This window comes from Cebidichthys violaceus, unplaced genomic scaffold, assembly GCF_023349555.1.
Source record: "Cebidichthys violaceus isolate CVI_PGR_0920_01 unplaced genomic scaffold, fCebVio1.0.p SCAF_21, whole genome shotgun sequence".
Classification (NCBI taxonomy): domain Eukaryota; kingdom Metazoa; phylum Chordata; class Actinopteri; order Perciformes; family Stichaeidae; genus Cebidichthys; species Cebidichthys violaceus.
This window is the reverse complement of record NW_027176384.1, coordinates 8,030,864-8,051,195: the sequence shown is the minus strand read 5'-3', so window position 1 is coordinate 8,051,195 and position 20,332 is coordinate 8,030,864. Positions and strand designations below refer to the sequence as shown.

The window sequence follows — 20,332 nt, the reverse complement described above, 5'->3', positions numbered from 1 at the left end:
TGTAATGCTATTGTTTTGCTTTTTGGCTGGATTAGATATGCATTACATGAATGAACTGGTTTATCAAAGTGTGGGCAGGCCCGATGAATCAGATGTCCATCCTTCTGTTTACACCTAATCCTGACTGCTCATGTATTTTTCCTCTGTTGGTGCTTGATATCATTTATTGATATCATCATCAATAAAAATGCCCCAATTACCCAAGTAATTACACAAAGGACTTCTAGGTACAGTGTGTTGGCTGTGTTGTCTCTAAGATAAATGGTTCCATACTTCCCTTCTGTTCTGGATTCAGCTGCAGACATGCTGGACTGATTCACAGTGTTGTCAACTGACTGACTGTCAGCGCTGCAGACCGCCATCCAGCTGCAAATCCTTCTGTCTCTTCTTGCTTCTAAGTTTGTGGTTGTGTGTGTGACTCACTGAGGGTCAGCCAGTCTGTGAATGCCACCACTGCTTAGACTGGCCTTCCATCTTAATCTGTCTTCTCTTGTTTCTATCATCTGCTCTCTGTTTCCATCTTTCTCTCTGTCTCTTTGTCCTCTCTGTCTGTATCTCTGTTTTTCCCTGCCTCGCTCTGCTGTGGGATTGACTGACTGCTGGATGCTCCCTACTCATCAACTCTGAAATGGGATTCCTTCTGCAGACGACACACACAATTCCTACAAAGAAACTATTATCTGCTTCCCGGGAGACAAACTAGAAAACAGCAAAAAAGTCAGGATGATGGAGCTAAAAAGAAATTTAGGACCGGAGCCTCTGAGAAACACAAACAAAGTGCATCAATTACACGCACCGCCTCCAAAAGAGTCGACAGGATTGTATTTCAACCCGCTCTTGTCTCCGAACTGTGCAGCTGAGATACCCCCCCCCTGCCACCACAGACACATTTACACACACTGTTTTACTGCTAACAAGTTCAGTGGATCGGCACACTCTATGGAAGCACTTCTCTTTCTCACACTCTCACTCTCCATCGCTTTCACACTCACCCCATTCATCTCCCTACCAATTATCTCCTCTGCCACGCTGCTCTCGTTAGGGAGTGTTGAGGTATGTGAGTGTGTGTGTGTGTGTGTGTGTGTGTGTGTGTGTGTGTGTGTGTGTGCGTGTGCGTGTGCGTGCGTGTGTGTGTAAATGAGCTGTGCATAGTTTGTATTTTTATACTTGTTGAGCAGAGAGGAGTTGAGAAAGTCACAGGTAACGAAAGGTGTTTAACTGCGGTGACTGCTATTGACAGTTTCACCTTGTTCCGCTCCAGCTGTCTGGAAGATGACGAGTGGAAGTGAAATAACTTTGCTTTAAATTTCAGTCTAAGTGACCTGCAAGCATAATAAACGTTATTAGACCTGCAACCCAGAGGAGGCTGGTCCATACAGGCAGAGGAGGTTGCTCCTCTTCTTGTTTAAAGAAGCAAGAGGAAGATCAAAATATAGACAGGTCACCAGCAGCCACTGCTGCAGACACAGAGTTTGGCATTTGTGGCTGCAGGGTTCACTACAGCCCATACCACAACAGTAATGAAAGTGAATGACACTTGTGAGAAACAGAAGAGCTGTCATTTCATATCCTCAGCACTGTATTTTAAAGGCACGGCACACAGGAGCTGTATTTGATGTAATATAAAGGCGTCTTTGCGCCACATGAGCCCTCAAGCATTTTTATTCCCTTCTTCTCAAACTTTTAAATGAATATGAAAATAAATGAGCACACTCCCTCCAGGCTCCGGATCTTCTCTGTCGAAGAGAGCTCCTCAGATTTAACCCGATGCTCCACAGAGTTATTCAAGAGATCCTTGAGGAACGTGGCTGCACAGGGAACGCTCACAGTTTTATCACCAAGGATATTTCTGTGGCTTCCTTTCTCTCTGGTCTCATGAAAAGATGAGTGTTTTTGAAATAAAAGGGACTATTTTCTCTCAGGTAGTTTTACTGAAATTGGCATTAAACCGCAGACATTCAGATCACATTTTAAAAGATCAACACGTTGAGTTTTACTTAACAATCTCAAACGCTGTCTTTTCTTATTTTCTTATTTAATTATCAGAAGGCATTCACAAATATATGAAACTGTTTGGCCTTGCCCTCAGGCCATCCAAAGCTAGCGCTGCCTTTACTGTGCTACTGGCCCAGTAACTAAACTAAGTGCATCACTTAGGACTAACACATATGTGCCCTCACCAGCACCAACAGGTCATTGAAATGATGTTGAATGTGAGGGAAACAGGGATGCAATTAAGAGACTTGGGATGTACCCATTGCATCCCCGTTTGCCTCACATGCGTCCTTTCCTTGCGTCTTAGTCCCTCCCCCCAGGGATGCATGGAGGAAGCCATGCGAGGAGAGAGGAACGAGGAAATGTGTTTTGAGAGACATGAGACGTCCTTTCCTCAGTTGTGTCTACTTCCCTTCTCTATGTAAAGTGGAAGTAGGTTGAGCCAGAAACTGTTTATTTACACCTCATGACATCCCCAAGCCAGAAACCTTGTCTCTAGTTTTATTTTCACTATTTTTCTAAAACACTTTAAGTATAGCTAATTCTGGTCATCTCTGTGTGGCTTTGTTCTTAATGTGGTCAAAATGTACTTTGTACTTAAGCTAGCTCAGTGCTGAAGAAGCACCCAGTACAGCTGTAGTAGTAGCAGTGGAAGGTAAGCCCATCGACGGGTGAAGAAGATCCCTAACTCATACAAAGATTCATTGGGTGCTTTCCATTCTGCTAATTATGCTTCCTCCTTTCCTCACTCCTCCTGTAAATTGACAAAGGAGGCTCCTGGAGGAGTCTTAAACTAGGAACCACAGATGGATCCTTTGGGGAATGTGTTCAGGATTGGTCAGCTGATCTGTTGGGAGGGAACAGAACAGAGCAGCTGGGCTGTTGTGGAAACAGCTTTACTGTAATATGAATGATAATAGATTAACAATAGGTATTACAGCACCAATTGATTTCATTCATATTCATTCATGAAATACAACGATTAGATTTCTTTTTAATCTGAATCATTTTTCTACTACAGCCAAAAGGCTTATTTTCTTCTCTTCAAGTGCTTCTTGGTTCAATCAGGAAAATACACACATCCTATACGAATGCACATTACAGTTATTAAAATTAGTCCAAATATCAACCTAAGAAGAATGGCAGACTCACTAATTATTCATTTTATCCAGGCTACACCATTTATAGCAGTTTGTATTGCTCCCTCACTTCTCCTCTGTCTGTATTACTTTTATCTATGTTTTGTGAAGCCCTGAAATATATCTATTATCTCAAGTATGGCAGCAGTCATCGGGCGCCAGGGGAATTTCTTTTAAATTGTTATTCAGTTATTTCTACACATTTGAACGTTGAGATGCTGAAGTAAACAAGGATGTCCCGTTTGGTGAACACTCCTGCATCCTCACGTCTGTCTCTCACCTCCTCGCTGGGACGAGACGACGGTAGGAAGAGACACAGGCGAGGGAAGCGAGGAACCACATTAGCCAAACGTCCATATCTCTATCGTAAGTGTTTCAAACCGTATTCTTCAGCTTTACAGGAGTAAATGCAGGATAACCACCGCTCCACCTGGCCTTATCTGAAATAATCTGCTGGATGTATCAAAAAGTTCAAACTGGTAGAACAGATATCTGCACACTTAGATTCCTCATCTCCAATAAACAGGGGAAACTCCCACTAACTGGATGTCATTTTGTATCATTTGGCAACATAAAGAATATTCTGTATTACTGGGACTCAATAGCAGCGCTACATATGATGAGACCCAGCAATCACTGGTGGTAAACTGGCTGGACTTCTACAGAGATGATACTGGTCTTCTCGTGTGACTCCGTTAGACAGCAAACAGTCGAGCTGTTCCGTGAAGTTCAGTCAATTTAAATTGGAGTTGCCTCACTACGGCAGCAATAAAAGCAAAAAGTAACACACTGATCCCTCTTCTAGCTTTGTCTTCAACTCCATTCATCGTCACTTCAAGGCTTCGTTCCTCTTTTGCTCCTTGTTTTCCGCCTCTTGCTAACACTAACTTTATTTCAGACTCTGTGTGAACTGCTTGATGAGCCGCTGTGCAACCTTAATGCAGCAATGATATTCTGGATGATTAATGTGTGTGCCGTGAATTGTGTCTCCAGCATACGGTGTAGTGTCGGAATAATAACCGGTGTGTAATTTAATAGGAACTAATGCTTTTTCGCCATCCAAATCAAATGAAATCCCATCTGATTCTGGAGAGGCTTGTATTACCTCTGAAATGATGAAATATGATCAGGTGACCTGCTGAATGACAAGATGGAGGTATAGCCTCATGTTTTCTCCCAGCTAAAGCCTCAAACTGTCTCATAGTAAACTGAGACTCGTTGATCCAATCCAGAAATATAAAGAAAGAGAAATCATTTCTGAGAAACATGTGTAATATGAGTCATTCTTACAGCTAAAGCAATGATCCATCAGCCCAGACTTCACAGGAGTACTGGTGTCATGTAGCGTTAGAGATCTGCCTGCTCTTCATTTTCTTTATCAAATGCATTTAAGATGTTGTCTTTCAGGTTCATTTAAAAGATGCTTGTATTAGAAACACAGTTTTGTTTATTTTATAACACTTATTTCATAATGCTCTTGTTTAAATTAGCTACATTCTGTCACAGTTCAGCTTCCATTCTCTCCTGTCACTCTATCTCTCACTCACCTCATCAGCTCTATCACTCTCACCTGCTCACTCTGCTCACTCTGCTGCACCTACTATTTAGACTCCAGTGTCACACATCGTTCTCCGCATTATGCCACACTTTCCCACGTTTACCCTCCGACTGTTTTCCCGTTGCCGACCCTGCCTGTCTGGACTTCTCCGCCTTGCCTCTGCCCCGGTAAACGACTCAGCCTTCTGTCCCCGACCACGAGAATAGCCTCTGCTTCCTCTGGTTTCTGTCTCCCCTGAAGGCTTGGTGTTCCACTGAGTGGATTTCTACACGTGTGCATATCCAAAACTGTTTGCCTGTTGTGTCTTCAGCCTGGAATAAAGTCTCGTTCCAACTATTCCTTGCGTCCGTCGTACTGCGTCTCGGTCCTTACCACACCCGTTACAGTACGATCTGGCCGGAACATGGACCCGTGTGACCCACGAGAGGCCGAACCCCGATCCTGCTTAGATTGCTGAGGAACAGCCTCCACCACAGCGCTCACACAAACCGGCTTCATTAGTCACTGAGTTGAGAGTAAACAGAGCAGCTGAAGGGAGGGCTTTATTGAGGAAACGCTGATCAAGATAACCACGCAACTGAAAGATGAGGATGCAGACGAGATGAGACAGTGGGAAGGATTGAAAGACAGAAAACAGATTGGCTGTGTGATCAGTGGGTGACTTGTGTAATGTGTGTGTGTGTGTGTGTGTGTGTGTGTGTGTGTGTTAGTCACCCTGCTTTAGATGTAGGACTCCTGTTACTGGAGGCGAATGGAGGCCTCCTTCCTCACTCACAGTCAATTGGCCAGCAATTCAGTTTCACAGATGGAGCGGGCCTCTCAACAATGGCTGTCTGTTTTCTAAAGGCTGAACGCATTCACTTGCAGACACTACACACACTGCTAAAAAAAATTTCATAATGAATGTATTCTGGGTTTGAATTCTTAATTCCGTAAGATTGCCAAGCTGCTGTGAATAGACTGACTAGTGTTTTTGCACCCACACTTCTGTGTGTGTTCAAGATTGAAACACAGCGGCGTGGGAAGACTCCCGTGGGAAGACTCCAGAAACACCTAAGACTGTAATACAGAAGTACATGATGCAGGTTCCATGTTTACCCTCAGAGCACTCTCTTCATATATGATCGATTTGATCTCCTGTCATGCTAGAAAGTGAGTTTTCTGTTACTGTAGTTTCTGGAGCCCTCTGTTGAATTCAGAGTTAAAGTCTCTAAACTACTCTTAAAGGCATAATGAAGCAGAACTTCAATTAATACTGCAGCGCCCTTAACTAATATTAGTAATTTACCCCCATATTAAGTGTTTAATGTGACAAGTTAACTTGCCTTAAAGTGCTTTTTTTCAAACTTAAGGATGGATAACTGCTGATTAGTGCTCTACATAGTCATGCAATAAGCGCTCTGATATCCTGCACTGCTAAGAACTCTGATTGCTGGAAACCATGCCATTGATTTTTTTAAACCCTAAGAATAATTTGATCTGCTTATCAAGTGGTCATTTAAAACAAACTCAAATATATTTTGTGTTATTTGCTACGTCAGTTGAGTCAACATTTAATTTGCAGACTTGGTTTTCATTTTTGGCTTTAGGGGACTAAATGATGCTGAGAAGGCTGAAGTATAGCAAAGGAGATTATCAGAGCTGTCACTGTACAACATGGAAGACCTGCTAATGCGTTTCAAGCCATTTAAATGGTTGGCATGCCAATTACACTCTGCAATTTTAATCAAAGTACAGTTCTTTAGCGAGGTTGCTAAATTATAGGGATCAGTGGTCATAAAGTAGTTTTATTTAAGATTGAAGCTATGCAGGATCAAAAATAAAAGGGAATGAAGGTTTTACAAAAAGTCAATGACGCAGAGCTGGAGGCGGGAAGAAGACGCCGTTACTGATGCTGACTATCTGACCAGCAGAGTGGGACAGTCACAGGTGAAACACCTGAGATTCAAACCGAGGTGTGTGTTCACACGCTGAGGTACAGGATTCAGAAAACCTTTCCCTCAAACTAGATAACTGAGAAGATGAAACAGGTTGGATTCTGTTTTTCTCAAGCAATGAAGCAAAGTCTGCAAGATAGTGTGAGCCGTCAGCTCACTGATGGTGTATACTTACTATTTTTAACTTTTTGAATATGGCGGTACACATAAGCCACAGCTACTCTGCTCACCTGAAAGACATTTCTTTGGTATTACCCTGACTGGTAATCAACTCATTGATTACAGATGTGAAGTTGGAATCAGCATCAAATTTGTATCATGGCTAGAAGTAAAATTGTGGTCTGATGATAAAGTACTGAAGATCAGGTCACCAAAAATGAACTGCAACAACAAGCCAAAACACAACATCTGACATAGTAACACTTTACCAATCTGTAACAGCTAACATGTTAGCAAATTATCTATTTACAAGTCCAGTGGACAAAGAACAACTCTAGCGTTCATTTGGAGTCATGATTTAGGTACCTAATTACTGTCCTTTTAGCCCTGTTTTCTTTTTAGCTCTTTAGCTCTCTTTAGCTGTAAGATGTTCCGCTTCCTTTACCAACTTCGGTGTGTCTGTGTGCTGAGCAGGTGCTGGGCAGGCATAGTGGGTTTATCAGAGCTTCTCCTCTGACAACAGCTGCCTGCTGCTGCTGGAAACCAGGTAGAGGAGAGTGGAAGTTGTGGGCTGGAAAACACAAAATGGAAACGATGAGATAAAAGAGGCTAAAATACTCTGATAGAACTGCAGAGTTGGTGGTAATTCTCTGTGGATGTATCACTACAGACGACCCTTTTTACAGTGCAGACACGTCATTTCATCCAGTGTTACTGAGAAAGAAATATTGATTACTTGAGCTTTAACTGTAAAACTGGACATAGAATAGCACCAGCAGAACATAGCAGTACACAATGTAATGCTGATAAAACAAACAAAGAAATAACAGTACAAGAAACCAGATCCAAATGGGTTAAGGTTGAGATGTCCAGGACCCACCCTCATGCCTTCTTGTCCTTTTTGCAGTGGAACTGTGTGTGTTTTCTTCCATGTCTCTGCCTGGTGATATCTGTTATGTAGATGATGCATTGTGGTTATTGTGTCTATGTCTTTGTTCATGCATTGTGTCTATGTCTTTGTTCATGGTGACGTACCAGTTTCTCCTTTGGGGATTTATAAAGTTCATCCGATCCTGTTGATCCTTCTAGTTGGTGGTTGCAGACCCACTTAGCTGTCTGATAGTTATACCTGTGGATTATGATCTGATCACCTGACCCACCTGAACTACTCCTGAGCCGTAATATAAAAGCTTGTGTGTTGAGTGCCGTCAACAATAGCAACAATGTGGACGATGAGTTTCACTGACGTGCTCTGTTTATATTCTGCTGACCTTGGTTGTGGAAATGGGCCGATCACTGTGTGCTAGTTTTAATCACACTCTGGGACCTTGAACTTTCTTTTTCTCACATGAGCAATTGTCCTTCTACTAAACTAGGGGCAAAAAACGTTGAGCTGGTTCAAGTTGTCAGGCCATTTAAATTGTCTGGATGTAGAGGTATGAATCAGAGGTGACACCCAGAGAATAACAGCCGGGATTCAACTCTCACTTTCTTTATCTCTGTTTCTGTGGCTCTCCCTCATTCACTCCACTCTATCCTTCCTCTGGTTGTCATCCTCCCTCTCTTTAATGGCCCTGACAGAGATAGTGTGTCATTAAGAGAGTGGAGATAGAGTCTGCTTGATGAGGTGGGGAATTGGCTGATTGGCTAGCTGGATTCTGCCTTTGACATTAGCAGGTCTTCTCTGTCGTCTAGGCAGCACAATTGGTTATGATACAAGCACACACACACACACACACACACACACACACACACATGCACACACACACACACATCACAGTTATTCTAACAGAATGAACACCTTTGTTAAAGGAGATGGATGTTGACATCTGACTGCTGAGCTGAGCTGAGCTTAGTCTGGACTGATGCCCTGCTCACATATCTCAGTGTGTTCTGTTTTGCTCAACTTAAGTTAAATGGCTGCAAATCAAATTTTAACTGTCACTTTTCAGAATATTTGTTAGAAAAAAAAGTGTGAGTCCATGTAACTTTGGCTTTTGAAGTCTGTTTTTTCTATTAGTTGAGCAATTTGAATGTACGCATTTAAATATTGTGGTTGAGTCCTGGTCTCAGCTGTGTTTCATGGCACTGTACGTCCTCAGCACGGAGGTGAAACGTCTGACTGACCCTCTGTCTTCGTCTCTCTATGTCTCTCACCCTGTGGCAGGTCGGCTCCTCAGGCTTCGTCAGAGCAGAGCAGCAGCAGTGACAAGAAGGAACGTCCCATGAGCACCATGAGCGAGGCGTCAAACTACACGGGTGGCTCCGACTACAGCACCTTCCCTGGCAGCCCGACCACCACTGTCACTACTGCCACCACCACCACCACCACCACCTCATCCACACGGGTCAGCCTCCACCCATACAGGCCTTGCATCTTAAGCACATCTCTGTTAAGCAGTTTAATCACACCTGTTTATAGCGTCATTAGCAGAGAGAGACTTACTGAGGTGGATTACGCTAAATATTTGTACTCAATGTGGTTATAAAAGAAGGAGCCTGAATGAGGGTTATTTTATTTAGCCATGCTGGAGTCAATCTGTAGCTCTCATACTGTACTGTGTTCTGCTGGACAGTACTGTACTACACCGTACCACTCTCCTTATATACACACCGATGATGTGATTACTCTTATTAAATGAACAGAAAGGCAGAGGAGTCAAGTGTAACACTCCATCAACAGTAAAACCATACATGCAAACTTTTTCTTAATCCAATGTTTGCTAACATAATCTTTGTGATAACTGACTGCTGTCTGTAGCCTAATAATGATATTCAATATTATTAATAATAATAATACATTGTAAAAACTAATAATAATGCAAACAGATATGAAATTGGTATTCATCTTCTTATCCGCCAGGAGGCAAACAAGCGTGTTTTAGTTTGATTATGCAAACGAAGCGGCTGCTCAAGTTCAAGAGGTTGTCCCTGATAGTTTTTACATTTATCCTTAAGCGTACTGATAATTGATGAAATAAATAAAACAGATGCACTTAAGTGATTTACACCAACAGTAAGCCTTCAGTGCAACACCCACCAGCCCTGAAAGAGTTCCCATAATGCTGTGCTGTAGGTCAGCCTCAGTGGTGTCGTTACCTTCAGGCTGGAGAAGCAGGAGTGTGAAGCAGGCTAACTCTGGCCAAAAGAAAGTATAACACCTCATAGCTTTATGTATTCATGAGAAGTCATTAATTAGAATCGAGCTCAGCTCTATTGCCTGAGAAACACAGAGAAGGTTAAACCAGCTGAGAAGAGGCTGGTAACATTTCGAGGATGTTTCACAGTGTAAATCATTAAGTTGTGCGTGTTTTCTGTTGCTTTAAATGCCACACAGTTACAACATGCAGGGAAGAACTAACCTGTGCTAAAGTAAACTAGTTGTTCTTCTTCTCTCTCAACATGACACAATCTGTTCCATTATGCACTGTCCTATATAAACCCTGTCTACTAGAAACTACAACTGTATACTACCATTTTGTAATAGCAGATGTATTAAATACAATGTAATGTTGCCTGATTCATGTTGTTAGGGACAGATGGTGGTCTTAGTTGAATTGTTTGCTCGTCCATGGTGACTTGAAGCACAAGACAGGATGTTTCCTTTTAACAATATAATATGAAACCAAAACCACAATCTTTGCCTAACCCTTAAATTAGTGTTTTAAGTCAAGTAATTTTTCTGATACAACCCAAAATCACAAATGTGAAATGTGTTTTAGTAACTTAAATCTAACCCTAACCACATGCTATAAAACAATACAGCCAGCAAATACATTTGTCCTGAAAAACATTTGATACACAAAAGTAACTCCTGGGAGACAGGCTTGACTACATGTAAACTTAGGAGTAAGGGTAATAATAATCCACTGTGGAGTATGCATGTTGTCAGTACAAAACATTAAGACACTTCCCTCCAATGAGCAGAACATCTTGGAGCTGGTTCAATGACATCGTTCTATTTGTCTTCAATGTAGACTTAATCAAAGCGCTCCTTGTGTCTTTCTGCTATTGACTTGTATGCTGGAGTGCAGCATATGATGTATGGGGAATGTGGAATATGCTGTGTTTAATGAGCTGAATACATCTGCCTCTGTTGTTGCTTTTTATAGCTGCTGGAAAAGCTGCTGTTTCACAATACAAGCGTCTGTACAGCCAATGCACCAAATACTTGTTGTGTTGAGATGCTGATATTTTGGCTTTTCTTCCTCCCTCTGTGTCTCTGGATGGAAACAGATTTTCAAATGCGTCACATTCTGCGTGACTTGTTTATTGAAAAATGTACATTTGAATTTGAACCTGTAATGCAAATGTTTCTTCTGTAGAGCTGAAGATAAGTACATATACAAATGAACCCATCCATGTCTTTCTGCAGCCATCTAGGTCTTTCAAAAAAGTTCACAACTTTGGAAAGAGGTCAAACTCCATCAAGAGGAACCCCAATGCCCCGGTGGTCAAGAGCAACTGGCTTTACAAACAGGTACCGGAGGAAGGACGTTCAAGTGAAACATTATGGGATGTGGTTGAGTTTGTATGGGACAGAGTGGTGCGATAGAAGACAGGTGGGGGAACATGGCTTAGCAACCAAAGCTGCACACGGATGAACATAAAGTAGTAGTATTATTCACTGCATTTGGAATGTATTCAGTTTTATTGGATGTTACTACAGTGAACATCATTTTGGAAATGCACTTATTTGCTTTAAATGACTGAAATATCAGTCACAATCTCAGGACTGTATATTAACTCCACAGCGACATGGTTAGCCTAGCTTAGCATCGAGACTGGAGTCTGGTTTGTTTAATCCGTACACAAGCAGAAATGTAAAAGTTGAGTTTGCCTGATGTTGCGTTGGACACGAATGCTGCTGCAGCCAGCGTGTCTGTGGAACCTGAGGAACCGGGAGTGTCCTGTTAACGCTGTGGGGCTTGGCTGGACGTTAGCTAACTTAGTTTGACGCTTAGCTTGTTCTTCATTCCCTTTCCACCCACTTCACTTTCTTCACCCCACAGATATCTACTGTGGGTAATTTTTTCAATTGGTCTGTGGACCTCTGACCACTGTGCCACTTCCTGAAGACAGCCCCATCAAGCACTATTCAACTCAGCTTACAATTACATGCAGGGAAGAACTAACCAGCTGCTCACTGCATTCACATTGAGATGAGAATCGATTCACTTCACACCAGCATAGCCCCCTCTCTTCCCCACAGACCTGTCAGGCATAGAGCTCCCTGACAGAAGAAACGTCATCAGTGTTTACCCGAAGCTCCTGACCTCAGGATCTGGGGCCGAATGTGACTGCAAACAGTGAGCGAATGGTCTCCAAAAACATAGTATTGTCGCTGCAGTCATCACGGCACAAGGGAGGGTAAACTCTTCAGACCCAAACACTCTGAAAGCGATAATTGACACACCTCATTTGACAGTCCTCAATTTGAAGCTCCTATGGTGCTCTGATGGCAGCAGACCAGCACTATTTTGGGGAAACAGCGCTTTTTAGGCAATATTTTTGTATATTACAGATAACCCTTAATCTTTTAACTCAATCTAAATAATGTATATTCTGGTTCTAAACTGTAAAGTGGATAAGATTAAATTATTTATATGATATGGATAAAGGTTAACTAGATAATGTGAAATTGATGTCACACGAACCACTAAACAGACGTATCATTCTGTGTTATTGGGACAACATAAACATTCCGTCTACTCGCTGTTGTACAGTGGTGTTACAGAGTGAAGCTTCTTTTTCCTCATAAACAATCTTTGGCAAAGTACAGACGCCGTCCTGTAGAGAGCACCCAGAACCCTCTCTGGCAGTTCTTTTCAGATGCTATCCACCCTCTAAGAGTTGTAACAAGAACCCACCCAGGGAGGTCTACTGGGAACCTTTTCTTGTTCCAAGGGTTTCCCTCTTGAACCCAGGGGTTCCTAATGAGGCTCTTAAAGGGGCAGGGCTGGTGTGGTGTGGTGTGGTGCTGCACAACCCACGACAATCATGGTTCATAATCATAGTATTTGGGAGTGTGTGGGCTGGGTGGATTTTTTAACACATGTGCTTTAAACAATCATTGAGGAACTATATATTCCAAGAAGGGTTCTTTGGAAGAAAAGGGTTCCTAATTTTCAAGACCCCTTGAAAATATCTTTCTTCAAAAACTTCAGAAGCATATTGTTCTGGGTAGAACCAGGTCTGAAAAGTGAAGCCAATGCAGACGTACGTTAAACTTGTTTTCTCTACTGTTCATCAGGGGGCGACTCCTCTGGTTGTATAGAAGTCTAGTCTAAAATGACTCTACTTCTCTCTTGATTTATTACCTCAGTAAACATTGTAAACATTAGTTTATGGTCTTAATCTCTAGTTTCAAGTCTTCATCAATACAGCATGATGTTCATTTAGTAAATGATGATCCATTTAGAGTTAAACAGACCATAAAGCAGGGGATGCTTTAGGGCGGGGCTATCTTGTGACTACAGATCACCACCACCAAGTTGTCAGGTTCATGGTGTTGTCTGTGTTTTCGTCTTACAACTTTAACCCTTTCACAGTGTGTTTTCACTTCATGAAAATTAATTGTAAAAACGTTTGTCCCCTAAAAGTGTCTTATTCAGTGTTTGGTTGAACTTAGCTCCACACTTTCATGTCACTTCTGGTTGCAAAAACCAAGATCGTAACGTCGTAATGGTGACTACCAAAATGCCAAACTTGAGGCTTCAATACAGCAGTCCACAAATCCAAGGGGGACATCGCGGTGACCACGTCCACTTCTTACATACAGACTATGGGAGAACCAGCCCTTCAGAAGAACCCTATTGGAACCCTTTTTTCTAAGAGCTTATAAAAAAGAACCGGAGCAGCAGCATAGAGAACAAAGCACAGGCTTTCGCCTCGAGCACCACAGAGGCAAATTTGTCACTGCGTTATGAAAAGATAAAAAAGAGCAATTTGTCTCAGAGGGGGAGATAGAAGCTGGTTAAAAGAAGCAGCCAGAGGGGGAGACAGTGAGGGTGTCAAGAGAAGGGAAGTGGGGGAGATCAAAGAAGAGAAAGTGTTGCTGTGTGTGTGTGTGTGTGTGTGTGTGTGTGTGTGTGTGTGTGTGTGTGTGTGTGTGTGTGTGTGTGTTTGTGTGTGTGTGAGAGAGAGTGCTTGTTTTCTGTGATCACTACACTATGACAGTCTGTGACCTGTGACCCATACAGGACAGCACAGGCATGAAGCTCTGGAAGAAGAGATGGTTCGTTCTGTGCGACATGTGCCTCTTCTACTACCGTGGTGAGGACACACACACACACACACACACACACACACACACACACACACATCCAAATGTATGATGCAGACTGTTAAATGAAATGGGTTTAATTATCAAATCAAAAGCAAGTCCATATTTTGTTCAAGGGCAATTCAAGAAAGCGCTTTCACTATTTCATCATACCATTCATGTTTGAAGGCAGAGCCATGCAGAAGGCACAGGCAGTGGTGTTGGATTGGTATCAACAGAGACCCTGAGTTCAAGTCACGAGTGGTATCCAGCCATGCTTTGAGATTGAAAGATCTCCCATAGAGATGGTGGTGCTCTCATCATTGAAACATTTTGCTGAGCTCATATACCTTTAACGAGCCAGTGGAACATAAATGGCACGCTGTCACGCTGTTCTAAACATAATGAAAAGCAGTGTAACGGGTAAGAATATGGGTCAAGAGTTTAAGCGCCCTTGCCAGTTAAAAGTAGTTGTCCTTGCTTTCAACCACGACTACAACACCACTAATTTAGAACTTTTACGTTCACAAAAGCTCATCTGTTCCTCCTTCGTGTCTCCTAAACCCTTGAGAGAGATTTTTCCATCTCCATAAATTGACAAATTAGCTGCTCCCAGAGCGCAATCAGCAGGCGCTTTCATGACAAACCCAAGGGAAAATTGGATGTTTATTGGCTTAGCCAGCCAGAGACGAGAGAGAGGAGGCGTCCTCGAGAAGGACAATGACGTGCTCGGCTCTCCGATAATAACATCTTCTTTTTCCATTTTCTCCTGCCTGCTCTATCACTTTATTCTAAGTACCTTCTGTCACTCTGGTTGGGAGGTGGGTGCAGGATTTGGATTTGCACTTAATTCTTTTTGTATGAGCAGAGATGATAAACATCTACTGCAGATCTCATCTTAATTCATTCTGTGTTTACATGCACTCTAAAAATTCCATTATTACCAGAGAGTGGCAAACACTAATGATCTCAGCTGTCATAACGTTACATGAAGCAGGTTATCTCGGCTGTGACAATGTTTGACAGATAAGGAGGGTGAATGAGTACCCTAACCTTTATGTACTGTTACTTTAGATATCTTTTAGTAGTAAAAATAGATGAATTGTTCAAATTCAAATAAAAGTAAAAAGTAAGTAGTCTTTATAAGCCTAAAGCATAACAAAGAACAGAATGAAGTGCACTGACATGTTACGTCACTTCATTTATAATGTGTAAGTGCCCTTGACGTAGAAGTACAGTCCATTAATCAAGGGTTGGTAGTTCGATCCCTGGCTCCACATGTCGAAGTCTCTTGAGCGAGACGCTGCTCCCAATGGGCAGGCCAGCGCCTTGCATGGCAGCTCGGTAGCTGTCGGTGTGTATGTGTGTGTGTGAGATTGAGTGTGTGTATGTGTGTGTGTGAGATTGAGTGTGTGTGTGTGTGTGTGTGTGTGTGTGTGTGTGTGTGTGTGTGTGTGTGTGTGTGTGTGTGTGAATGGGTGAATGACAGGCCAATTGAAAAGCCCTTTGTCCATTAAGATAAAAAAAGCGTTATATAAGTGCAGTTCATTGGCTATTTAACTTGTCATTTTTGTGCTTAAAGTTGACATAGTGCTTCAAATACAGTTTTGTAAATGTTGAATAAACATTCACTTGAATTTTTTACATCTCTAGTTTTCTGTAAATGTAAAGCCTGTGATTACTATATATATATATATATATATATATATATACATATATATATATACGTATATATATATATATATATATATATATATATATATATATATATACGTATATATATACCTATATATATATACGTATATATATATATATATATATATATATATATATATATATATATATATATATATATATATATATATATATATATATATAGTCCTATAATTGAATTCAGACTTGATGATGAATGGAGTGCAGTCATTGGACCCGTACAGAAGACTTCATAAAACATATATCAGATGTGGAGCGAGTGGAGTATATATATATATATATATATATATATATATATATATATATATATATATATATATATATATATATGTATATACATAACTTACTTACGGTAATGAGAGTAAATGTAATTTATTACTTTCATTCCATGTAGTTTTGCACACGAAAATAAGTTGTGTGGACACATTATTATCTTGTCCATCAATACTATTACCTCTTGGGCATAAATTATTATCTTGAAATAACTTTTTTGAACAAGATATGGATCTAATATCTTGGGTGCACAAATTATTCTGATATGTATTCACAAAATATGAAATATCTGTCTTTTGAGGATCCACAGGTGCCCAAAAGTACAAAATGAGTAGTTAATCTGGTTATGATGATAAACCATAATTGTCATTTAAGCAAACTTGTGTCTCAATTAAAGTATTCACAGTTACAGTACGTCTGTACATAGATCAGGGACTCTTCTAAACAAACATGTTTTCATGACAGACGCGGTAAATAACCGTAAAATGTCAATCGTTCAAGAAAACACCCACTCACACCGCAGTGTATACATATGCATCTCTCTGCATGCCAGCTTGCTCATTCCCTCTCTTTCTTGCTCATTTTCTGTGTGTGTTCTGTATCTCAATAATTCAGCAGCAGGCACGGGGCCGGAGGAGCTGCAGGGCTCACCGTGCAGCCTCGGTTAAAGCAAACAGCAGCGCTGGCTGGAGGCTCTGTAGGTTTTTACTGCAGCTGGTGCAGCAGACGTGTTTGTGCTGCCTTTAGTTTGTAGCCTGTAAGCTCCCATCAAAGCAGCGTCGTGCTATCGGAGCACAGAGAGGAGATAGAGCCGTGTAGTCATTACCATCACAACATGAATCAGCTCAGTCTGTTGTGGCTTTTTCTTTTTTCAGCGGAATCAATACATATGTACTTGGTCAGGAGGAGTCCACTGTAAAGCATTCATGGCTGCGTTTCACATCTTCTGTGAAAGCTGTTTTGTTTCTGAGATGTGAAAGACAACAATCAATGAGAGAACAGAAAGCTGTGTGTGTGTGTGTGTGTGTGTGTGTGTGTGTGTGTGTGTGTGTGTGTGTCCCATCGTCATCTGTCAGTCAGTTTCTAACTGAACTTGTATATTTGTGTCGAGACATATGACTATTATTCTTTCTTCTTTGATGCAGATGAGAAAGAGGATAACATCCTGGGAAGTATCCTGCTGCCAAGCTTTCACATCTCCATGTTGTCGGTGGATGACCACATCAGCAGGAAATACGCCTTCAAGGTAAGTCTCATGTGTCCAGCTGAGAGGGGTACAGTAGGTACAGAGAGTTACAGACGGGATGACACTGTAAATATACAAATATACTTATCGTGCACTCAGCCAATGGGAGCACATTGGTCCCTGAACTCTTGAGGAACATATGCTACAGTGGTGGTTTTAAAGTTCTTGATTTGGGGAAATTGTTTTATTTGTTTGTTTTTGAAGGGTGAGATGAGAAGACAGTTATTAACCACATGTCCGTCTCTCAAAGATAGAGCTGGAGTCAGGACGTGGTTAGCTTTAGGTTAGGATAAAGAAACAGCTCCCATGGCTTTGTCCAAAGTGAAAGAAATCCGCCTACCAACAGAACTAGGACTAGGACTTCATCAACGTGTTTTTGATGTTCCAAACGGCCTCACATGTGAGGGTTTCCGAAGTTATTCCACCTTCCAACAAACTGCTCTGTTAGAGTATAGTGGCCCAAATTAAGATGACTGATGAACATGTTTCTCATGTGTTTAATCCATACACAAACAAAACTTTATAAAGTTTGTGGCTACGTGCTGGAACTATTTCTTATGAAGCAGCTGTAGTTTGGGTTTCTAGAGTCAGTGAAGGTTTTGGTCTCTGTTCAAGGAATAATGGTACTAAACATGGCAACCTCACTGTGATCGAGTCGGCACAAAGAAAATCCCTACTCTGCTTCTATGACCCTCACTGTGATAGCAAGACTTTGGATGGTATGACAAAAAATAATTCCATGTACATATATATATATATATATATATATATATATATATATATATATATACACAAACACACACACACACACACACACACACACACACACACACACTGTACACACACTGGAAGTGTAGTATTACCTGAAGACTTTCACACTTTTGTGTTTTCACACTTGAGCTGAAACACACATGGAGAGACAGGCAGGGAGCACGCATGCACACACATTCACACACACACACACACACACTCATACTGTACACACACACACTCTTCTGCCAACAGGAATGATGTAAAGACTTCCAGCTGGTATCTCAAGGCCACCATCACACTGCCGTTTTATCTCCTGCTCAGTTTGTCTGTGTCTCCTCCTCCCATTAATCTCACATGTCTCCCCCCTCTCTCCCCACACTACCAGGCCACTCACCCCAACATGCGGACGTATTATTTCTGCACTGACACGGCCAAAGAGATGGAGTCCTGGATGAAAGTCATGACGGATGCTGCCCTGGTCCACACTGAACCAGTCAGAAGGTGCTCGACACAGGGACAAAGACGGATATGATGATTGCAAATATATATATATATATATATATATATATATATATTTATATATATATATATATTTTGTGTCTATTTACATAAACAGACAGCATGATACACACACAAATAAATTAAAACTATACTGACCCATCTATAGATAATAAACCAAAGATAGAAAAAACTGCTATTACTATTTCTCCAACCTATACACATACCAAATACAGTATATCCTACACAGTGTGAGTATCACAAAGGGAAATGTTCACGTTTAAAGTCTTGGGTGTGAGTATGAAGTTATTCCTGAGGGAAGGGAATACCCAGAGGGATCAGACACTTCAGATATCTTTGACAGCTCTTAGAAAACTCTACTCTTTGTCACACTCCTCTCCATCTCTCTTCTCAGACTGGACAAGTTGAAAGTGGATCAGCGAACACCTCAGGAGTTGAACAACTTACTAAACCATAGAGTCCTAACCCGGCCTGAGATCCAGAACAACGAACGCAACCGTGAGCCCGTGCGACAACATTCCTTATCGCGAGTCGATGACAAACGGCAAAAAGACCCAGAGAAACACGGCCAAAGGGAGCGTGAGTACTACACCTTACAGAGAGACGGGGAGAGGTACTCCCTGAAGAAAGACGGCGTGAGATACATGCTTCAGACGGACGGAGAGAGGTATCTCCTTCACAATGACGGAGAGAAGTACATGCTGCGAAAAGATGGGGAGAAATCCTTACTGCAGAAAGACGGAGAGGTGTACGCAATTCACAAGGATCTGGAGAAGTATGCTGTTCAGAACGTGGACGGAAAGTGCAGTGTGGCGCCAACAGAGGATAAATATGCTCCCACGAAAGATGGAGAGAAGTACCTGCTAAAGAAGGATGGAGAAAAATATGCACTGCAAAAAATAGGAGAAAGGCACACACTCCAGAAAGAAGGACAAAAATACGTTCCCCAGAAAGAGGTGAGGAGACAGCTGTCATTGAAGGAGACGGAGAGGTACGGCATAATGAGGGAGATGGACAATAAATATGGTACCATACAAGTTGTGGACAAATACGGCACTCTGAAGGCAGTGAAGAAATACAGTACGCTCCGAGAAGGGGATAAATACGCTACTCTCAGAGATGCGGGGAAGTATGCTACGGTTCGTGGGGAGAAGTATGGCTTCCAGAGAGACCCGAGTGCAGAGAGGTCTCTGACTAAAATCAACAGCATCAAGCTGCAGCCGGCTCAGGCCGCCGCTATCGCCGCCGCCGTGTCGGCATCTCGCCAGGGCCAGGCCAACCTCAATGTCCAAATTCCTGCGCAGGTCAACGGCTCAGGGTCCGCTGTGGGGGAGCAGACCGGGGAGTGCAGCCCGGGAGAGATGGACAGCAGCCAGGCTTTGGGTCCAGGAAAGTCCCCTGCTTCAGTCCAGGAGCCAGAGAGGGGCCTGTCCAGGACCAACTCCATGCAGCAGCTGGAACACTGGGTCCGCACACACAGGACGAGAGGACAGGACGATGACTCCAGGAGGTGAGACTGACTGACATGTGCATGTGTGCTTACATAATTGTACTGTTATTCTTGGAAGCATTTGGGTATTCAATGTAAAAATGAGGACTGTAATGCCATTCTGTCCACTTTCTCTTTTAAGGAATTTTCTAGAACTTTCCAGGTTCTGTATGTTCAAATGTTACCCCACCATTCAGACCCCAGGATTGGAACTAGCCTGATAATTAGACTAGATTGTGATTTCATTCATTCAGTCTGACATGTTGTGATGTTCTGTCTGGGAGGGC

At 42.1% G+C, this 20,332-nt stretch overlaps 1 protein-coding gene across 5 annotated transcripts in view; it reads left to right on the top strand.

Moving 5' to 3' along the window:
• LOC137877326 (pleckstrin homology domain-containing family A member 5-like) overlaps positions 1 to 20,332 on the top strand; it is a 178,604-nt gene that overhangs the window by 121,612 nt on the left and 36,660 nt on the right. For all 5 annotated transcript variants that reach the window (XM_068717149.1, XM_068717151.1, XM_068717150.1 and 2 more), the window contains 6 exons: positions 8,956 to 9,136; positions 11,164 to 11,268; positions 13,991 to 14,063; positions 17,184 to 17,284; positions 18,423 to 18,538; positions 18,951 to 20,066. In XM_068717149.1, the coding sequence (XP_068573250.1) occupies positions 8,956 to 9,136; positions 11,164 to 11,268; positions 13,991 to 14,063; positions 17,184 to 17,284; positions 18,423 to 18,538; positions 18,951 to 20,066 (1,692 nt within the window). The remainder of the gene's footprint in view (positions 1 to 8,955; positions 9,137 to 11,163; positions 11,269 to 13,990; positions 14,064 to 17,183; positions 17,285 to 18,422; positions 18,539 to 18,950; positions 20,067 to 20,332) is intronic.